This window comes from Urocampus carinirostris, chromosome 7 (assembly GCF_059441175.1).
Source record: "Urocampus carinirostris isolate Australia breed hairy pipefish chromosome 7, RoL_Ucar_1.0, whole genome shotgun sequence".
In the NCBI taxonomy this organism is placed as follows: domain Eukaryota; kingdom Metazoa; phylum Chordata; class Actinopteri; order Syngnathiformes; family Syngnathidae; genus Urocampus; species Urocampus carinirostris.
Genome location: NC_142355.1, coordinates 25,003,675 through 25,023,819, shown reverse-complemented (window position 1 = coordinate 25,023,819; position 20,145 = coordinate 25,003,675). Strand labels below are relative to the sequence as shown.

Here is a 20,145-nt window from a genome sequence, read left to right as displayed (position 1 = left end):
GCGACAAAATATGTCAGGAAATAAAAAGAAATGCATATCTTGTGAAAGAATTGTAAGAACAAACGACGTTTGTAGGCCGTACAACCTTTGCAATAGTACATGAGTCAATTCATTCAAAAGAGAAAAATAATTTTGCATTGCCGGAAACTCAGCAAAATGTAACTTGATGTCAAGTTTTGGACATGTTTGATAATTAATTATCTTGCCACACTTGGAATTATGGTTGCTCACTGTTGTTTCAAGCGTTGCTCACCGACTTTGTGTGAACGCTCAGACCCGTGGAAAATTAGAGGGCACATTGTGTGCACCTTTTTTCGAGTACAGGACAGTACTGTAGTACTTCTTTCCGCCGCTACCGGCATGCGGAAGCGCTTTGAGAGGTCACAGAGTATCTATCCGGAAAAATAAATCCGGCTCCTACTTCCTAGTTCTTGTGTAAACATACAGTACGACGTGTACTGTATCTCCAGCGCACAAGAACTTTGACATTTCTATTGTTTAATATCTCATGCATCCATTCAATATGGTTGGTGTAAAGTGTAAAAAAAAGAGGTGAACCATTTCTTTTGAAATGAAAGTGGGATAAGAAAACTTGATGCAGTTGAGAAAATGGTCGGAATTCTTTTTTTTTGGCCACTTTTTACCCCAGAGGAGGACCTCTTTGAAACTCATCTTCCAAAAGTTAAACTTAACTTTATTTATCATTATAGAGCATATTATTTTATAAAATGCTTATTTTTAGTACAAAACAATCCAGGTTACTTATACAAGCATTAAAAATACAAAATATAGCACTGAAGCAACAAATTCAACTTACGATCGTCCAAATCGTTCGTAATAGGGCAGCGTCCGTACATCAACTTTGGACAACCTTCAGTTTTGCAGGGGGACAAGTGCGCACATACATAAATTACCCCAGCACGTTTCTCTAAAGCAGGGGTTCTTACACTTTTTTAACATGCAAGCCACTTTAAAAAATAAAAGTGAAAATGATCCACCCACCACAAAAACTGCAAAATATCAACTGTAAATATTTATGAAGGTCTTGACGACTCAAAACTATTTTTAACTAAACTTTAAAGATCTTAAGGCAGTTGGTCTTAAAAAAAAAAATCATGTCATTGAATGCTGACAATAATTATTAATGCAAGAATAAGTCAAATTTATTTAATCAGAATAAAACACAAAAATCATATTGTAAAACATATCAAACTTGTGACTCAATTCAAGTATTCTTTCAAAGCCAAGTGATGTTGCAAATAAATAATTAATAGAGAACTGCTCATGTGCTGCCATTGACCGCTAGATGGAAACGTTTTCCAACATACATGGCAATACATAGCACTGAATGCACTTTCCCGTCATGACTGCTTCTGCAATCTACTGGTAGACCGCGGTCGACGTAATAAGCACCGTTGTCTAATACATGCTCAACTTCCCAAAATAATAAAAATAATTTACTTTACTTTTCTGGAGCCAAACATCAGATTATTTGCAAGTTATTTTTGTCCATTTTTCTGATAACATAATCTAAAAACGAAAGTGGTGCTTCCTAAAAGGCTGAAAGAGTTTAACAGATTAAACTCGCCTCTTCAGTGTATTTCATTTATCGATTACTTATTCAAATCATTTATTGATCCCTATATTTGCCACAATTTTGAGAAAAAGTTTTGTATGGTGATTGTTGTTTTGTGAAGTGTGCGTCGTCCGATGTCTTACCTTGTTACAGTATTCAAGCGCTTCCCTGGGCTCTTTAAGCTTCAGGTAGCAAATGCCCAAGTTAAGATATGCAGCCAGTCGCAAAGATTTGGCCTTTTCCTTCTCTTCCCTGATTAAGATTGTCGCACGTGCCAGAAAAGACACGATCCTCTTGTACTGCACAGATGCCTGCCTGAACAAACCCTTCTAAAAGGGGCAGCCAGTTAAGCAAAATCCAACCGACAAAAATTTCCAGTTTCTCGCACGCACCTTAAAATATTCCGTTCCCTTCTCTTTGATGATCATGCAATGCTCAAACATCTCCGCTGAAGTCATAAAACACGGTTCTTTTGCCCTTTCTAAGGCCGTCAACTTGATCTTGTACTGCAAGAGGGCGCTGCCAGGGATGTTAAATTTGGCATTTCCCTTGTAGCCAAAGCCGTATCTGCGGGAAAGAAAATATTTCGACGTGTCTCACACATTTCAATTAAGACGGTGGTTTTTTTAGGCGGTGTGCCATAGAAAATTGACCAATTTTGTCTTTTCAAAAAAAAAGAAAAAGAAAAAAAAAGCATGTCATTGTTGATTGTTTTCTCTGCTTTCTTCTATTGCTCAGCCAGGTAACACATATTCATCCATACCAGTAGGTGGCAGCAAATCCCCTTTTTTCCCCCTTTTTATTATCTTCTCATATATCAGGGAAACATATTTTATAGACTATTAAGTTCAAAGAAATTGACATTTTTATTTCTTGCCACTTATCAGATACAAGGTTACAGGTTCGAGAGCGTTCTCCATTCGAGCCTCGATGTTGCGGAATGCTCTGCCCCCTGAGATTTGATCTGAAACCTCAGTGGAACTGTTTAAATCGAGGCTTAAAACATACTTATATTCTATAGCACATAAATGACCTATATATCATATTGACAATATCTGTGTATTATTTGTTATTACAACATCCATTGCAGCCTGGTCATCCTGGAAGTGCCTTCGTAAGGTTTCTTCACTCTCCTCATGTTGAGGTTTTTGAGTTTTTCCTTGCCCTCGTGTAAGTTTTAGATCAGGTGATGGTGTCATAATTGTCTGTGGTTTGCAATAGTCTGTGGTCTGTGCAGCCCTTTGAGACTCCTTGTGATTAAGAGTGTCACAAATAAACATGACTTGACAATGATAGGGTTCCTAGAGCTTAAGACAAGTTAATTACAAGACTTTTAAAGGCTTTTAAATACTTTTTGATATTAAATTTCAGACCAAGTCAACATAAAACCCAACAATATAAACAAACAAAACAAATAAGAGATTTTTCTTGCACACAATACATTGTGCCTCGTTACCCCGTACAGCTTTCAGTCATGGCGAGTAATCATCTGACAGCCACTTCACATTAAATTGATATTTTTCCATTATTTAAAGTAGATATCATTGCCCGAAGTTACTATATGTGTAACGGGTAGACCTAAGTGAAATGCCAATTAAGGCCTTATTTTCAGAATAATGAATTCAATGCCTTTTAAAACCTTTCAAGGATCGGCAGAAAACCTTTATACAGCTTAAAGAAACTTAAATTTAAGATGTTTTAAGACTTTAATGTCTTTTGAAATTTAAGACCAAGTGGACAAAAACAAACACTAAAAACAAAACAAAAAAGCTCCACATGTATTGGAGGAAAGGGCACGAACTAACAGCCACATACGGGTGATAGTTTGAGGCCCCGGCCTTAAAATGAAAAAACAAAGGGACAGTGTGTATTATTAAGGGCATTCTGGTAGGAAGAACATATCCATCCATTCATCCATCCATCCATTATCTGCACCGCTTATCCTCAGTAGGGTCGCGGGGGTGCTGGAGCCCATCCCAGCTATCCTCGGCCAGTGGGCAGGGGACACCCTGAACTGGTTGCCAGCCAGTCGCAGGGCACACAGGGACAGACAATTCGCTCGCTCATTCACACCTAGGGACAATTTGGACCGGCCAATTAACCTGACATGCATGTTTTTGGAATGTGGGAGGAAACCAGAGTGGCCGGAGGAAGCATGGGAGAACATGTAAACTCCACACAGGAGGTTCGAGCTCATGACCTCAGAACTGTGCCGCACACGCGCTAACCACTGCTCCGCCGTGCTGCCAGGAAAAACATAATTCAAAAAAGTACTGATTTGAAAAAGAAACAAAAATACTATGAAATGAATGTTTTAAAATACTTCTACGTAGACAAATGTGCATTTATTTTACGTAAAATTGGCTTCACTTAGATCGAGCTGACATCATTGTTGGCCATCTTGTCGCTTTCCTTTTTCCTAGCCTTTTCCTTCTTGTTGCTCTCTTTCTCATCTTTTCTATTCCTTCATCTTCTCTTTGTTTATTCCCCTTTTTCCATCTTTTTTTTCTTTGCACAGGGTTGGGCAAAAAATTACGGATGGATTTATTTTCAAATCAATTCTTCATATATTTTAATTTGGGATCTTATTTTGTGTTGCACTTTTAAAAAGACATTTGCGAACAGTGGATTGATGTTTTCATGTGGGAACCCAATTCGCCCCAATCTTACACAGACCCTAGCGTAGTCTGGCCCTCAATTAAGTTTGAAACCCCTGATGTAAACACAATTTTAAATTTAAAAAAAATTCAATGACATTTTGGTCCACTTGAAAACTTTCCTTTCGAAAAACACTCTCCTAAGTTTTAGACACGGAAAACGAGAAATAAAAACGAGGTTTACATTACTTCATGAATTTTCAGTCAAATCATACCGCAGACTACTAATTACATAGAACTCATCTACTACATTCATGAAGCATTTTTATCATGGGTCATTTAAAAAAAAAAGAAGACTTTTTTTACTAAATCTTTTGAGTTCAAACAAGTATAAATCTTATCAATGTGTTCATATAAATTAAATTTAAGACTTTTTAATGCGAATTAAGGCCTTAAATGAATGACTTTTTAAGACGTCAGTCAGGAATCAACAGCTTTGATAAATTGACAGAACAGAAGGAAGATGATAGGAAAAAGCCGGAGCTTATATTGGTCCTGTCCCCTTGACAATCTAAACACTAAGCATTCACCGAATCGTGTAATCTCATTTTAACAAATCATCACACAAAAGAAATAATTATGAATGATGAGTTTCCGTCGTGCAGTGGCTTAGCACATTCGCGTTAAACCTAAAAGGTACCCAGTTCAAGGCTGGATGGAAACATGTGTTGGAGAGGGATGGGCTAGAGCTAAGATTCATGGCCCGAGCCCGAACCCGAGGCAATTTCGGGCCGGGTCGGGCCTGAAATGTCAGTCATACGGTCGGGTCGGGTCGGGTTCGGTCCTGCTTTTTTTTTTTTTTAAATTAATTAATAATTATAAATATATGTTCATTAAAAATATATACTTAAACTATGTATGGATACTAGACCAAGGAATACTTGTTATAAAATAAATAATTTGGATAAAACGGAGAAGGAGCTGTAATTGCTTTTAACGGAGCCAGAGCATGCTCTGTGCACGTGACGTGACGTGAATGCTGTCCTCTTAATAATCTTCCCCTCCGCAAATTCGCGTGATTTTGGCCTGGTATCCCCGATATGGAGTCGGACCAACAAGAAGTTAAGGATAAACTCAAGAGAGGAGAACTGACGAGGAAAACGCACTCTGGTAAGAGTTTTAATAAGCGTTTTATATAGAATACGATCGCTTTTGTCGGAAGTGTACATTGACGTTGGTGACATTTTCATCCGCGTTAAAAAACGCAATTTGCAGAATAAAATCACGCTTTATTGTTTAAATAAACGCGTTATATAGACTAGGATCTCCCAATTATTATAATTAGCTCGCTTTATTGTTTTAATAAGCGTTTTATATAGAATACGATCAGGGGGGGGGGGGGGGGGATTTGCATAGGAGTCGGAAAAGGGCACAACACGTCAACACCCCCTCAATGATAGTGCCGCGCTAAAATCTTAAGGACGTACTACTACTGCTGCGGATTATGGCCCAATGATCAAGTCGTCAAAATGACGGACGCCCTTAAATGTTTTCGCTACCTCAAAAAAAAAAAACCCGTCAATGACAGATTGTCGCTTAATGTAACATCTGCAGTGCAGACACAGAAATATAAAAGATGTAAATGTTTATACAGTTTTATTTAACTTAGGCCTAGATGTTGTAACAAAAGGCAGAGTTTAATTTGTTATCATAAATCACCCCTCCTTATAAATAAAATATGTAATTTCGGGCCCCCTCGGGCCGGGCCAGCAAATCCAGTTAATTAGTCGGGCTCGGTCCGGGTCGGGTTTAATACCCCTCGGGCCTGCGTCGGGCTCGGGTGCTTTTTTTGGGCCCGATCTTACCTCTAGGATGGGCGCCACCAGGCTGTACTTGCCCAAGACACACCGCAGGAAATGGTGGCCCTACGAACTTAGTGGTTAAGCAACCAAACAACCAACATGCATATAAAATATACATTTTTTTAGTTTCTTTTCAATAACTCTCTCCCCCCGCCCTGCCAGCTCCTCCTCATTGTGGATCATGTGGTAAATCAATTTTTAATTCAAATAATTTATTGACCCCGATTTTTTGATAAACAGTTGACAAAACAGAAGGGGGAAAAGGCTGATGGAGAAAAAAACTGAGTTTATTTTGGTCTTCGATTAATTGCTATCAGAAGAGCCAAAATAACAGCAGAAAAAAAGGTCAATATTGATCCGATGAAACAGTTTGAGCTGGTTTGTCAGGCAGTGGTTTCCATTTTGACGTTGAGGACCTCCAGCATGTTGTCAAACGTATTGTAAATGTCTGATTTAAGCTTGATCAAGGCGTTTGAGTGTGGTAGTCTATTCGGTGAGGTTGGTAGCCAGGATGGCATCTCCGTGTTGAGATAACCGCAGTTGCGCCAGTCTGATCTTAAATAATTGGTCGGGCAAAAATCCTCAGCCGTAAGAGCAAACTCCAAAACTCCACGTACTCACGTCAGCCAACGTTATTCCGTTGAGCATGACAATCAGCAGAAAAACGTCCTCTACATCAGTGTCCACTTGTCCTTTCCAATTAGCCAAGTGGGTACATAGCGTTCTGGCAGGGGTTATCATTATTTTCAACTCTCCTAGTACGATATGTTCTATTAAATTGGACTCAATGTCCAATTTACGAATTCTGTTTGGCAACAGTGTACACTTCTCGTTAAAGGCAGGAGATTGCAAAGCGAGGAGGAGGCAAGTCTGGAGGACTTTATCCTCGCACTTTGGTATGAAACAAACTGTGATAATTGTTTAAGATTGCACTACAAAAAAAAAAAAAAAATAAAGTAAAAATATTGCATAGGAGTTTTCTGAACTACTTTAAAATAGTTCAGTTTTGTTTTCTTGAAATAAAATATAAAAGTGTAAGTTACAGGTTACAAACATACTATTAATATTTCACCACTAGATGTTGCGGGCTTCTGTCATGCAACAAGGACCAATACAAACCACTGAGACATTAAGTGACCAAACCACACCATTTTTCTTTTCATTTTTTTGGCAGTTCCTTCTAGGTGAGGCGTGATACAGTGAAGAAAGAAGTATTTCAACACCCTGCTATTTTGATATTCCTCCCAGTTAGAAATCATGGGGTGTTCTGAAATGTTTATTATAGGTACATGTCCACTGTGAGAGAGGGATAAACCAAAAACAAAAAACTAGAAATTACAATGCATGATTTTCTAACAATTCATTTGTGTGATACATCTCCAAATAAGTATTTGAACACCTGTGTATCATCTAGAATCCTGACCCTGAAAGACCGGTTAATCCGCCCATTAAAAGTCCACCTGCGCCCCAAGTATCATCCTGAATCAGATGCATAAGTTTGAGGTCGTTTGGTGCATAAACACACCTGTCCATCCCATACAATCAGTAGGACTTTAACTTGTAACATGGCGAAGACCAAAGAGGTGTCCAGAAACAAAATTGTACACACCCACAGAGCTGAAAAGGGTTACTTAGGAATTGCCAAGCAGCTTGGTGAAAAAAGGTCCACTGTTGGAGCAATCATTAGAAAATGGAAAAAGCTAAACACGATGGTCAATATCAATCAGAGTGGAGTTCCATGCAAGATATCACCTCGTTGGGTCTCGACGAGTCTAAGAAAGGTGAGGAATCATCCCGGAACTACACGACGGGAGTTGGTCAATGATCTGAAAAGAGCTCAGACCACTGTGTCCAAGGTTACTGTAGGTAATACACCGAGACGTCACGATTTGAAATCATGCATGGCACAAACAGTTACCTTGCTAAAGCCAGCTCATGTCAAGGCCCGTCTTAAGTTTGCATATGACCATTTGGATGATACAGAGGAGTCATGAGAGAAGGTTTTGTGGACAGATGAGACCAAAATAAAACTTTTTGGTCATAATTCCACCAAGCGTGTTTGTAGGAAGAAGAATGAAGAGTACAGTCCAATTATAAAAATATTGGGGAACAACCTCCTTCCCTCAGTCAGATTATTGAAGATGGGTCATGGCTGGTTCTTCCAACACAACAACGACCCAAAGGTTCTAGCATGGCCCAGCCAGTCTCCAGACCTGAACCCAATCAAAAATCTTTGGAGGGAGCTCAAAATCCCTGTTCCTCAGCGACAGCCCAGAAACCTGACTGATCTAGAGAAGATCTGTGTGGAGGAGTGGGCCAAGATCCCTCCTCCAGTGTTTGCAAACCTGGTGAAAGACTACAGGAAACGTTTGACCTCTGTAATAGCAAACAAAGGCTACCGAATCAAATATTAACATTCATTTTCTTAAGTGGTCAAACACTTATTTGCAGCTATATAACAGAAATAAATCGTTAAAAAAATCATGCATTGTGATTTCAGGATTTTTCTTTTTAGTTTATCTCTCTCACAGTGGACATGCACCTACAATGAAAATTTCAAACCCCTCTATGATTTCTAAGTGGGAGAAATAGCAAAATAGCACGGTTCAAATACTCATTTCCTTCACTGTATGTTAAATTAATAAAAAGATTCTCCAACTTCAAGGTTTTTTTTAAACTGCAAGTTTACGTAATAGTTCATGTATGTAGATCATTAATTTTTCAATAAAATTGTATTTTTTACCATTAGAAGCCGCTAAATAATACACATTGTCCCTTTAAAAGTATCATGCATGTTTCCAATATTATTGACTATCTTCACAAGGCCAGTCACAACCTTTAGCACTTATTTTTTTTGATGCCCTCTAAAAGAAGCACAATTGTAAGCGTTCATACTTGGGTTTGATGTGGAACACAGATTCCTCTCCGTCCTCCATGGCCAAGATGCCTTTCTCCACTCCAATCGGCAAGTCGAAAACCTCCCCCGCCCCGATCTCAAACTTGAGTTCTCTCTGGTCGAACACGCGCCCCTCGCAGGTGCCCTCCACAGTCACTACATAAGAAACAATAAAATAAGCCACCATTAGAATATTGTGTAATTACAGTCCAATATTCTAGTTTATCTTTGTCGAATCTCATACAGCATTAAATTGGGTCTCAACTCTGGAAGCATATCGAATGAATACCATCTCTAAAAAAAATGCATTTCGAGAACCTGACAATTACCACGGCGCCTCTACATAAAATGATGGTAGTTACTAAAAATTTGAGATAAGAGATGGAGGAAGCAAAAAAATCGACATACAAGACTTTATCCAAGTTACGAGAATATTCAGACGCTACCAGCAGAGGGTTAAGTGATCGAGACTGCTCACAGCTTGTCGCAGCTGCCTTTACAGACATACAAACATAATCCCGAGCTCTTATTTAGTTTTTAATCGTATTTATCATCTCTAGTGCTTCCTCACTCCTCCCACAAGAAGCATATACCTCACCTCGCAACCACCGACTTCCTTAATGGTAAGTTCTCATAATAAACTGAAGATAAGCGGTGCAGCTAATGAGATGAGATTCTCACATATATGAAATGGGATATTGACCAATAAGAACTGCACCATCGGATTGTGTAAAAAGACAAGAAAAAAAACAATTAATTCCTAACTAAAGCAGTTCATGTTGATGTATGACAAGAATTGTGTTACCTTCAACAGGGTATCCTTCCCTTGGCTTGACGTATTGGACCCCTTTAGTGATAATGCGACGGATAATCCCTCCGTCTTCATCTTCGGTTAGATCCTGCCATCGAAATTCAAAGAGTTCCACCTACAGGCAGAAATTGTTACTTCTTTGCTGGTTCACAATGAAACAGCTTAGTTGTGTGTGGCCTTTAAAGTCCATCAGTCAATGTTGAATAAGATTTGAGCTCCCCACCAATATTTACTTTTTTATAGGCTAATACTAATTCCAAATTTTTTGGACCAATAATCTCATCTCATCAGCAGGGTCGCGGGGGTGCTGGAGCCCATCCCAGCAATCACCGGGCAGTGGGCAGGGGGACACCCTGAACTGGTTGCCAGCCAATCACAGGGCACATGGGGACAGACAACTCACTCGCTTAGTCACACCTAGGGACAATTTGGACCGGCCAATCCACCTGAAATGCATGTCTTTGGAATGTGGGAGGAAACCGGAGTGCCCGGAGGAAACCCACGCAAGCGCGGGGAAAACATACAAACTCCGCACAGTAAGGCCGGGATCTGGATTTGAACCCACGCAGGAGGTTCCGACGACCTCAGAACTGTGACGCACACGCGCTAACCACTGCGCCGCCGTGCTGCCCTGGACCAATAATATTTCAATAAAAAGAAATATACTAATGAATTCAAATATTTTAAAAAGTCTTCCTGGGTTTGAATGATATACTGTAGTCCCTCATTTCTTCCGGTTAATGGGGACCACAACCACCCCCCGCGTTTTATGTGAAAATCTGCGAAGTAAACACCTCCCTCCACCCCCGTGTTGAACATGCATTTAACTCTGCTGACATCTGCTCACTGCAATAGTTGACCGATGACACAGAGGTACCGTTCATTTTAGGGAGAGATAACGCAAAAGATCCCCACACTACACAAAATGACTCTCGGCCCCCGCTCTCAGCTAGAGTCAACTGGATTGTTTAAGACCGGGTGGCCTGGAAAGGGATGGGCACCACCAGGCTGTACTTGCGCAAGACCCACCACAAGAAATGGTTCCCCTAGTAGTTAAGGATACAACCAACCAACCAACCAACCAAACAATAAAAGAGGAACCGGCATCCTGTCACAGCAGCAATCACAAAAGCAGCAGTACTGATATCTAATACTGTAATTTACCAGATCACAGATACAGACGCTCCCCTACGACCATTCGACTTACGTAAAAATAATATCCGGACATTGCTGTAAGTTAGATTTTGTATTGTGTACACCTTTTTCCAAGTACAGGACATTACTGTAGTGCTTCTTTCCACCGCCACTGGTGAGTGGCGCTGTGAGAGCCCAGTATCCACCCCGAAGAAGAAATCCAGCTTTTACCTCCTAGTCAACATTCTATACTGTATCTCCAGCACGCTAAGAATTTTGAAATTTTTATTGTTTAATATCTTGTGCATCTATTCAATATACTTGGTGTAAAGTGTAAATAAGAGGAGAGCTGTTTTTTTTTTTTAAAAGGAAAGTGGAATAAGAAAGCTTGATGCGGTTGAGAAAATGGTCGGAACGCTTATTTTCGGCCACTGTTTTACCACCGAGGAGGACCTCTTGAAGCGCATCTTACAAAAGGAAGCTAAACTCAACTTTATTTATATTATCATCTCATCTCATTAGCCGTACCGCTTATCCTCATTAGGGTCGTGGGGGGGGAGCTGGAGCCCATCCCAGCCATCTCCGGGCAGTGGGCAGGGGACACCCTGAACTGGTTGCCAGCCAATCGCAGGGCACACAGGGACAGACAACTCGTTCGCTCATTCACACATAGGGACAATTTGGACAGGCCAATTCACCTGAAATGTATGTTTTTGGAATGTGGGAGGAAACATACAAACTCCGCAAGGTACAAACTCCGCACAGGTACAAACTCCGCACAGGAAGTCTGGAGCTGGATTTGAACCCACGCAGGAGGTTCCATGACATGAACTGTGCCGCACTGCGCCGCCGTGCTGCCCGTGTACAAGCCTATACTTGTATAAACCTTAAACATACATTCCATACAAAATACAGTACTGAAGCAACTTACAAACAGATTCAACTTACGAATTATCGTAAGCAGGGCCGCGTCTGTCATATTGAATTTAAAACTCATATTGGTGAATTGGTCTGTTTACTCGCCAATACGATATCTTTTTATAGCACAGCACCCGTTATTCTTAGCCAAATAAAGTGACGAGCAGATTTATTTTTGCATTTAAGTCTTTTCTCATTTACCATGCTTTGTGGGTGTGACTCGTTTACTGTGCCTTTTTATAACTTAGTTAGGATTTAATAGTCTACATCAGGGGTGGGCAAACTTTTTGAGTCGCGGGACGCATTGGCTTAAACATTTTTTGAAAGGGCCAGGAGGAGAAAAAAATGTTTATTACATTTTTGTATATAGCAATACAGTCTCGAATACAAACCTCAGCAATACCTGAGTGTAGCTCCTCTGCTTTTAGACAGAGGAAAAAAAAGCTACTGGACTTGTTTTAGGTTTGAGGCGTGGTAATATTTATTTTGTCAAATATGTTTAATTTCAGGCAGCATGGCGGGGCAGTGGTTAGCGTGTGTGCGGCACAGTTCTGAGGTCATGAGATCGAACCTTCCTGTGTGGAGTTTGCATGTTCTCCCGATGGGTTGCGTGGGTTTCCTCCGGGCACTTTGGCTCCCTCCCACATTCCAAAAACATGCATGTCAGGTCAACTGGCCGGTCCAAATAGTCCCTAGGTGTGAATGAGCGAGTGACCTGTCTGTCCCCGTGTGCCCTGCGACTGGCTGGCAACCAGTTCAGGGTGTCCCCTGCCCACTGTCCGAAGACAGCTGGGATGGGCTCCAGCACCCCGCGACCTTACTGAAGATAAGCGGTGCAGATAATGGATGGATGGATGGGTGTTTGATTTATTTTTCAGTTTGATAGCCGGTCATCTACTCTAATTTCGTTGTTAACCTACTTTTGTAGCAAAACAATCCCAAAACTGTGTGTAACATCCTACATGCCCACATTTCTTGTGTAAATATTGTGTAAATTCTAACCTTTATCTTCTTTGTTCCTTTATATTGTGTAAATTCTAACCTTATTTTTTGTTCCTTTATCTCATCTCATTTGCTACACCGCTTATCCAAAGTAGGGTCGCGGGGGTGCTGGAGCCCATCCCAGCAATCTTCGGGGAGTGGGCAGGGGGCCTTTATATTGTGTAAATTATAACCTTATCTTCTTTGTTCCTTTATCTTCTTTGTTTTCTTTTATCCCGACTGTTAAATGTGAAACTGGACTGCCACTTCCAATTTCGTTGTCACAATATGTTCAACCCATTTTGTAACAATGACAGTAAAGGTATATTCCATTCTCAAATTTACGTTCATCTGCACTGATAGGGTTTAGAATTAACAATCAATATATTTTGTGTCAGAATAAGTTACACAGTAATACACTTTGAATTTCAATGACAGTTCAAATGAATGACAAGAAGGTTCATTAAATAAGCAAAGAAAACATAATTCCAATGTTTTCCAGTTCAGGGGATCCCAAATGCATGGGTGGAGAAGCACCTTTTCCGTTACTGGCTCCATCTAGTGTTAAAACTGAGAAGTGCAACAGAGTTGAGCTGAAGCGCCATGTGCGGGCCATATTCAACTATATTTTCAGAATTTGCCACGGGCCGTAGTTTGGACACCCCTGGTCTACATGGAAATACATTCATCATTAGGTCTCGCTTCTTGGTTTTGTTAAAAAACAGAATTGCACAAGATCGAGGTGTTTGACTTTTAAAATGCAACAAAACCCTTTACGGGGGCGTGATGAGGTTGGCTGGACTGGTTGGTCTGGGCGGGGTCACATTCCCTGACCCTCCCCTGGATTGCCCACCCAACAGGGTCTCACAAAATTGTACGAGATACACTTCCTCCAGCAATATATTCCATTCAGGACAAAACTAGACAGAAACGAGAAGAAAATTCGACTCACCTCAAAAACAAGAGTGGAATTGGGGGGGATTTTGGGTGGGCTGCCGAATGCCCCGTAACAATACGCTGGTTTACATATGAGCTGGCAGAGCTCACCTTGTTTCATATTAGCCACACCGATATCCAACGCCCTGATGACTTGACCTGTGCACACACGGAACGAAAAAGGGATAAAAACTGTTTCGATCCTACAGGACCATTTCTGCTTAAGGATGGGAAAACCAACGTCTGCCAAGCTCAAAGGAGAAAATTTTTCCTAGGCTTCTGCTGGAATCAAAGCGAGTGCCATCCAGGAGTGTGCCCACATAGTGTAAAAACACTTTGTCCCCCATCATTGGAAGTTCAGTTCCAGTGCCTTCTCTTTTCACAAGCTGAAAACAGAAGGAAAAAAAGTAACCGCATCAGGAAAATCGGAGATGCATACAATGTTCGTTCGTGTGCCATACATACTACATGGGGTTTTACGGTATAGTAACAATTGGTAAATCAAACATTGCAAAACATTGCATGCAGCGGAAATAGAACCCGGATCGCGGCAGTGAGAGTGTCTAAGCATAATCACCAAACCAACAAAGGTACAGATGGCATGGAAAAAGAAAGCGTTATATTTTATCCCGTTTAGGGTAGCAACGACTAATCAAAAAAATCAATTAAAATCAATAATTGAAGTTGGCAACTACGGTAATTAGATTTGTTGTATCACGTGATTTATGAACCATTAAGTACGTTAAATTAATGCAAATACGAGCACTCACAATTATGTTGTGATGCTGCGGCTTATCTATGTACAAAATGTTTTTTCCTTTGAAAATTTACAGACGCCCCTTTACTTACGACCAATCGAGCTCCGACATTTGGTAGATACGGACATGTTTTTCGGGATACTGAAAAATACTTGGACATTGTTGTAAGTTAGATTTGTATTGTGTGCACCTTTTTCCAAGTACAGGACAGTAATGTAGTGCTTCTTTCCGCCGTTACCGGCGTGTGGCGCTGTGAGAGCTCACCCAGTATCCACCCTGAAGAAGAAATCCGCTTCCTCTTCCTAGTTTGTGTGTAAACATACAGTACTACATGTACTGGACTTTGACATTTTTATTGTTTAATATCTCGTGCATCCATTCAATATGGTTGGTGTAAAGTGTAAAGAACAGGCGAACAGTTTCATTTGACATTAGTGTGGAAAAAGAGAGCTTGATACAGTTAAGAAAATGGTTGGAACGCTTTTCTTTCGGCCACTGTTTACCACGGAGGAGGAAGTCACCTAACTCTTGAAGCTCATCTTCCAAAAGTAAATTAAACTTAACTTTATAGAGCATATTATTTTATGAAATGTTTATCTTTTAGTACAAAATAATACAGGTTACTTATACAAGCCTTAAACATACTTACATAAACCTTAAACAGACATTCTATACAAAATACAGCACTGAAGCAACTTACGAATGAATTTAACTGATGTGGTTTTACATTGGAGAGTGCATCGGAAAAGGAGGAATTGTAGGGTATGCTGTCTGATCTCTTGGACTGTCATTTTCCTTTTCCGTTCGAGCGTCATACGCTCTAAATGCTACATAATGTTTGGGAACAATAAAAAGGTCTATTATTATAAACTACAGGACGAACTTAAGCGCCGTCGGGACGATGGTAAGGTAAACATTATTATACGTGAAGGGAAAATTATTGTCAGGCCGGGAAATGCCTAAGGTCGCCTTTGCCATTATTGAACAGTCCCTCAATTCATCTCATTAATGCCCAATGTTTGACTTCTAAGGCAGATGACTTGGTCTCCTAAATCAATTTCTACACTCCTGATATTTTGGCACTTACAGAAACTTGGTACTCCGCTGGTGACACAGGGCCAACTATAGCGAAATATCAAACCATTAGAACTGACCGAAAAAAATGCTCAACATGGAGGAGTTTTGCTCATGATTTCCTATGGTATATCTGTGCTTTCTGTGTCTAATTATCAAATTGATAGAATTGAGGTATTAAGTTGTGATATTCTTATTTCTGGGGTGAAACTAAGAATAGTGCTTGTATATCGCTCAGGTCTGAGCTCTTTCCAGGCCAACGTCGCTATGTTCGAACATCTGAATTCTATTTTTGATACTAAATTGCAAATTCTACTTATGGGTGATTTTAACTTTCCTGACCTTCACCACAGTTTTCTTCAAAATTCTTATACGAATCTAACTTCAATGTTCAAAAACTTGGTTTCAAATGCTGTTTTTTTTTTTTCAATAAACCAACCAGGGGGTCCAACGTATTAGACCTTGTGTTTTCTACTGACAGATATCCGAATAAAAACATTGACGTTGGGCCGAGTTTCTCTACCAGTGATCACGATTCTGTTATTTTCCAACTTAACCTGGCTCTTAAAAAAAGACACCACTGCTCAGAATTACATAAATTTTAAAGACTGTGATCTACATGGCATGAGATACTTTCTGTCCAGTGTCAACTAGTATCTCTTATTTGATAATTGTGGGAATATTGAAGAAATGTGGGCAAGATTTAAATCTGTTGTTGACACTTTGATATCTGAATATGTACCCTCAGTTGCTGTTACGCCGTCAACCGTGATATAGCTGAATTGCATAGGCGAAAGCAGTTTATTCACAAACTTTATAAACGTGATCAGTTGGCATACTTGGAAAGTTATCAAGATGCTTCAAGGGAACTGCGGAGGGCCATCAGGCGGGAAAGGGTGGCTGAGGAAAATAATACTCGTAAATTATTTTCATACATCAACCGTAAACTAATTTCTAAGGCATCTATTCCCAACCTGAAGGCATCTGATGGTGCCGTTGCTACTGATAATGCTGATAATGTCAGTATACTAAATGATCAGTATGCAAGTGTTTTTGGTCGTGACAATGGTGTTTCACCCGACTTTCCCAGCAGAACTTTAGCTCTACTAAATTCTGTGGAACTTTCAATGGAGTTAATTCATAAATACTTGATAAAACTTCCTAGCAATTTTTCAGCCGGCCCTGACAAAATTCCAAATTTCTTGCTTAAAAAGCTAGCTGACTTTTTATGTGAACCATTATTTTACCTGTTTTCTAGATCTTTTGAGGAGTCACAGCTGACAGAGGACTGGCTTAGTGCTATTGTCATACCCATTTTTAAAGGGGGGAGCACAACAAGTGCAGCTAACCATAGACCAGTTAGCTTGACTAGCTGCATCTGTAAAGTGTTTGAGAGAATTATTTCAGATGCCATATGGAAATTTATACAGGAGCACAATCTTTTTACGTTTAAGCAACATGGGTTTAGGTCCGGACATTCTACCATGACTATTTGATAGCTCATTTGAATAATATTACCAGTATGTTTTACGTTCGCAATATGGCCGGTCATGTTGTTTACTTAGACTTATGCAAGGCTTTTGATAAAGTGTCTCATGTCAAGCTTTTACGCTTTACAAAAACTGAAATGCTATGGTATTAGTGGAAAACTGCTTGAATGGATAACTGCATACTTGCCAAATCGTAAACAATGCGTAAAAATTGATGATGTTCTCGAAGCGTGGTCGGAAGTTTGTAGTGGGGTACTGCAGGGCTCATTACTAGGACCATTATTATTCCGTTTTTTTGTGAATGACCTACCTGAGGCCATTCAAAGTAGTGAAATCTCAATTTTTGCCGATGATGCTAAACTGTTGGCTTTCTTACCAAAAACCCAGGTTGCAGGAACAATTGATTCTCTTCAAAATTACATTAAATCAGTTTTTCTTTGGTCTGAACAGTGGCAACTGCAACTGTCATCTCATAAATGCTTAGCACAGTCGTTTTTTCATGGTTCTGTTGCGCTGTATACCTAATTGGTATAATGGCGGCGCCCTCTGGCTGCGGCTGCATCGACTCGCTACAACGGGTCAGATGTATCGACATTTCGTTCTGTGTACATTGTTACAAAGAATGACAATACAAAGGAAATTATTATTATTATTAATGATCATGATTTGCATGTTGTTACTGAACATAAGGATCTGGGTGTCACTGTTACTTCAAACCTAAAGTTTAACACGCATATCACCAAAATTACCAACAAAGCCAATAACATAACATCAAACATTTACAGACATTTTTACAACAAGAACCCAGCATTCTTAGTTCGAATGTTTTGCGTTTATGTTAGACCCGGGTTAGAATATAATAGCGTTGTGTGGAACCCTTACTTACTCAAGGACATTAACCTACTGGAAGGAGTTCAACGTTGGTATACGAAGCGGATACCTTGGATGCACAACTTGTCATATCCGGTAAGACTACAAAGACTGAACTTGGACTTTTTGGAGCTCCGCAGAATTCGATTTGATTTAATTTTGGTGTTCAAAGTACTACATGGAATGATTGATGTGCCCTTTGATCAATTTTTTGAGTTATGTCGTGTTGATGGTTTACGTGGTCACAGATATAAGTTACAGGTGCCTAGACCTACCAGCAACTCACATGGAAACTTTGTTTCTTTCAGGATACCAACAATTTGAAATTTTTTGCCTGACCGGGTTGTTAGTGCAAATTCGGTGCAAACTTTAAGGCAAAGATAGATTTCTCTAATTTTCTTAGGGGAGGGGGCCTAAGGTGACCAAATTTGGCCATGTTCACTCTCAGCATTAGTTTTGTGTCATGTTTTTTGTAATGTATCTAACAATACTTTCAATAAACATTTCATTTTGAAAAAAAAGCTGTTTTTCTCTATTCATTGTCTTACTGCTGGAACAAAAGAAATGTCCCCATTGTGGGGCGAATTAAGGATTATTTTACCGTATAAAAAACTATTTTAGTTATGTTTTTGATTTTTGATTAAAATAACACCGATGTTTTTAACATAATCTAAAGGTCTAAAATATTGTAGGTTTGCTTAAAGTTTCTATCTTTGACTTTCAGGACCAACTAGTAAAACCTCAGTTTTTTCCCTTGTTGATCTGCAGAAAGTTTTCTGAAGTCAATGATTTGATATCTGAAATGCATTTTGGGGGTGTACCTTTAGAACTAGGTAGGGATAAATATACATTTTAAAAGCTTTACGAAAATCATCAAAATTTTACTTTCTAATGATGAAAGCACAGATAGAATGGGTCAAAAATTCACATTTTTTACAAATATCTTAAATATTGCTCATCCCACACGTTTTTTTCTTATTTGGAAATAAATAACTATTTGGGTGTCTTCTTAAAAACTAATTTAGAAGATAATACTTTGAGACAGATTCCAGCAATTTAGTTCTATCATCCACAATACAACCAATGAACTAAGCGCCCCCCCCTATTTCTAACTCAATAAGGGCCAAAATAACAGTAAAAACTCAATTATGACATCTAAACTGTATAAACGAACTGAGTAGTATTATTTCTATTTTCCGACACTAAGGGGAAAAACAATAAATCATAATTTATGTTTTCTGTATTTCTCTGCTGTATTATTCAACTAGTGTCACATTTAAGACTACGTTGATTCAGAAGAATTGAGGCTTTAATCGATGAAACAATCATAAAATTGTGATTATTTCACTTCTATCTACAGATCATTCTATAATTTAAAAGCATTGCTTATTGCGTGGGTATAATTACGTGCTCAGCAACAAACGACGCCGACAAGTTCAGTTGTGAGTAATACGTTGTAATAAATGTTGGTTGTGACCCTATATTTTAACAAATGTGACAAAGATTAACGAGTGCAGCGATCGTTGGGAGAGTTACTAAAAAATATAAAATAAAAACACACAGTTAGCAATGTGCCAGCAGGGAGCTAACCGATGACAGCCAACGCTCAGCAGCGTAAGCGCTTTAAGGGCATACATTCTCATTCAGCGCGAACATTTACCTTCAAAACACCTCCATCCTTCTCCGGCGTGACGTCCTCTCCCTCCATCGGGATGACCCGGTGTCCTTCTGCACTTTGCTCCTGTCCCTCTGCTTTTTCTGCCATTTTCGCCGTAATTATAAAAAAATGAGACTAAGTCAAACAGACAATGACTTCAACTACAGTCCGCAAACGCAACAACACCGTAATGGAGTATAAACGCCAGCTACTGCTACTACGATCGCTTTTTACGGCTCGCAATTGTTGGCAATCGTCAACAAGTCGTCACGTAAAGAATTTGAATTCCACGCGCGAACGAAATCCCTATCACGGAGGTTTAAACGTAGAACTTTCCAAATACTCTGCGAGGAACCGCGGAAAGTGTCGTTCGTACACGTAATGGCTCGATGAACCCGCTATTTGAAGTGAACGGGACGGTTTTTTTACTCACGAGAACGCAAGTGATTGGTCAATCTGCTTTTTTTTTCATGGTCTTTGTGTGTTGTTGCCATGAAATTTGTTCAGCATATGAACATTTTAAATGGCACTGCTTTGATATATTTTAGGTTTTTCTGTAATTATTTTAATTGATATTTTACGTGT

General features: G+C 39.6%; 1 protein-coding gene across 1 annotated transcript in view; it reads right to left on the bottom strand.

Moving 5' to 3' along the window:
• fkbp4 (FKBP prolyl isomerase 4) overlaps nucleotides 1-19,944 on the bottom strand; it is a 33,799-nt gene extending 13,855 nt beyond the window's left edge. The window contains exons 1-7 of the mRNA XM_088340302.1: nucleotides 19,564-19,944; nucleotides 13,953-14,097; nucleotides 13,728-13,870; nucleotides 9,737-9,857; nucleotides 8,931-9,087; nucleotides 1,969-2,143; nucleotides 1,720-1,905 (exon numbers count right to left, since the gene is read on the bottom strand). Of these exons, the coding sequence (XP_088196428.1) occupies nucleotides 1,720-1,905; nucleotides 1,969-2,143; nucleotides 8,931-9,087; nucleotides 9,737-9,857; nucleotides 13,728-13,870; nucleotides 13,953-14,097; nucleotides 19,564-19,668 (1,032 nt within the window). The 5' untranslated portion in view covers nucleotides 19,669-19,944. The remainder of the gene's footprint in view (nucleotides 1-1,719; nucleotides 1,906-1,968; nucleotides 2,144-8,930; nucleotides 9,088-9,736; nucleotides 9,858-13,727; nucleotides 13,871-13,952; nucleotides 14,098-19,563) is intronic.
• Between the last annotated feature and the right edge of the window lie 201 nt (nucleotides 19,945-20,145).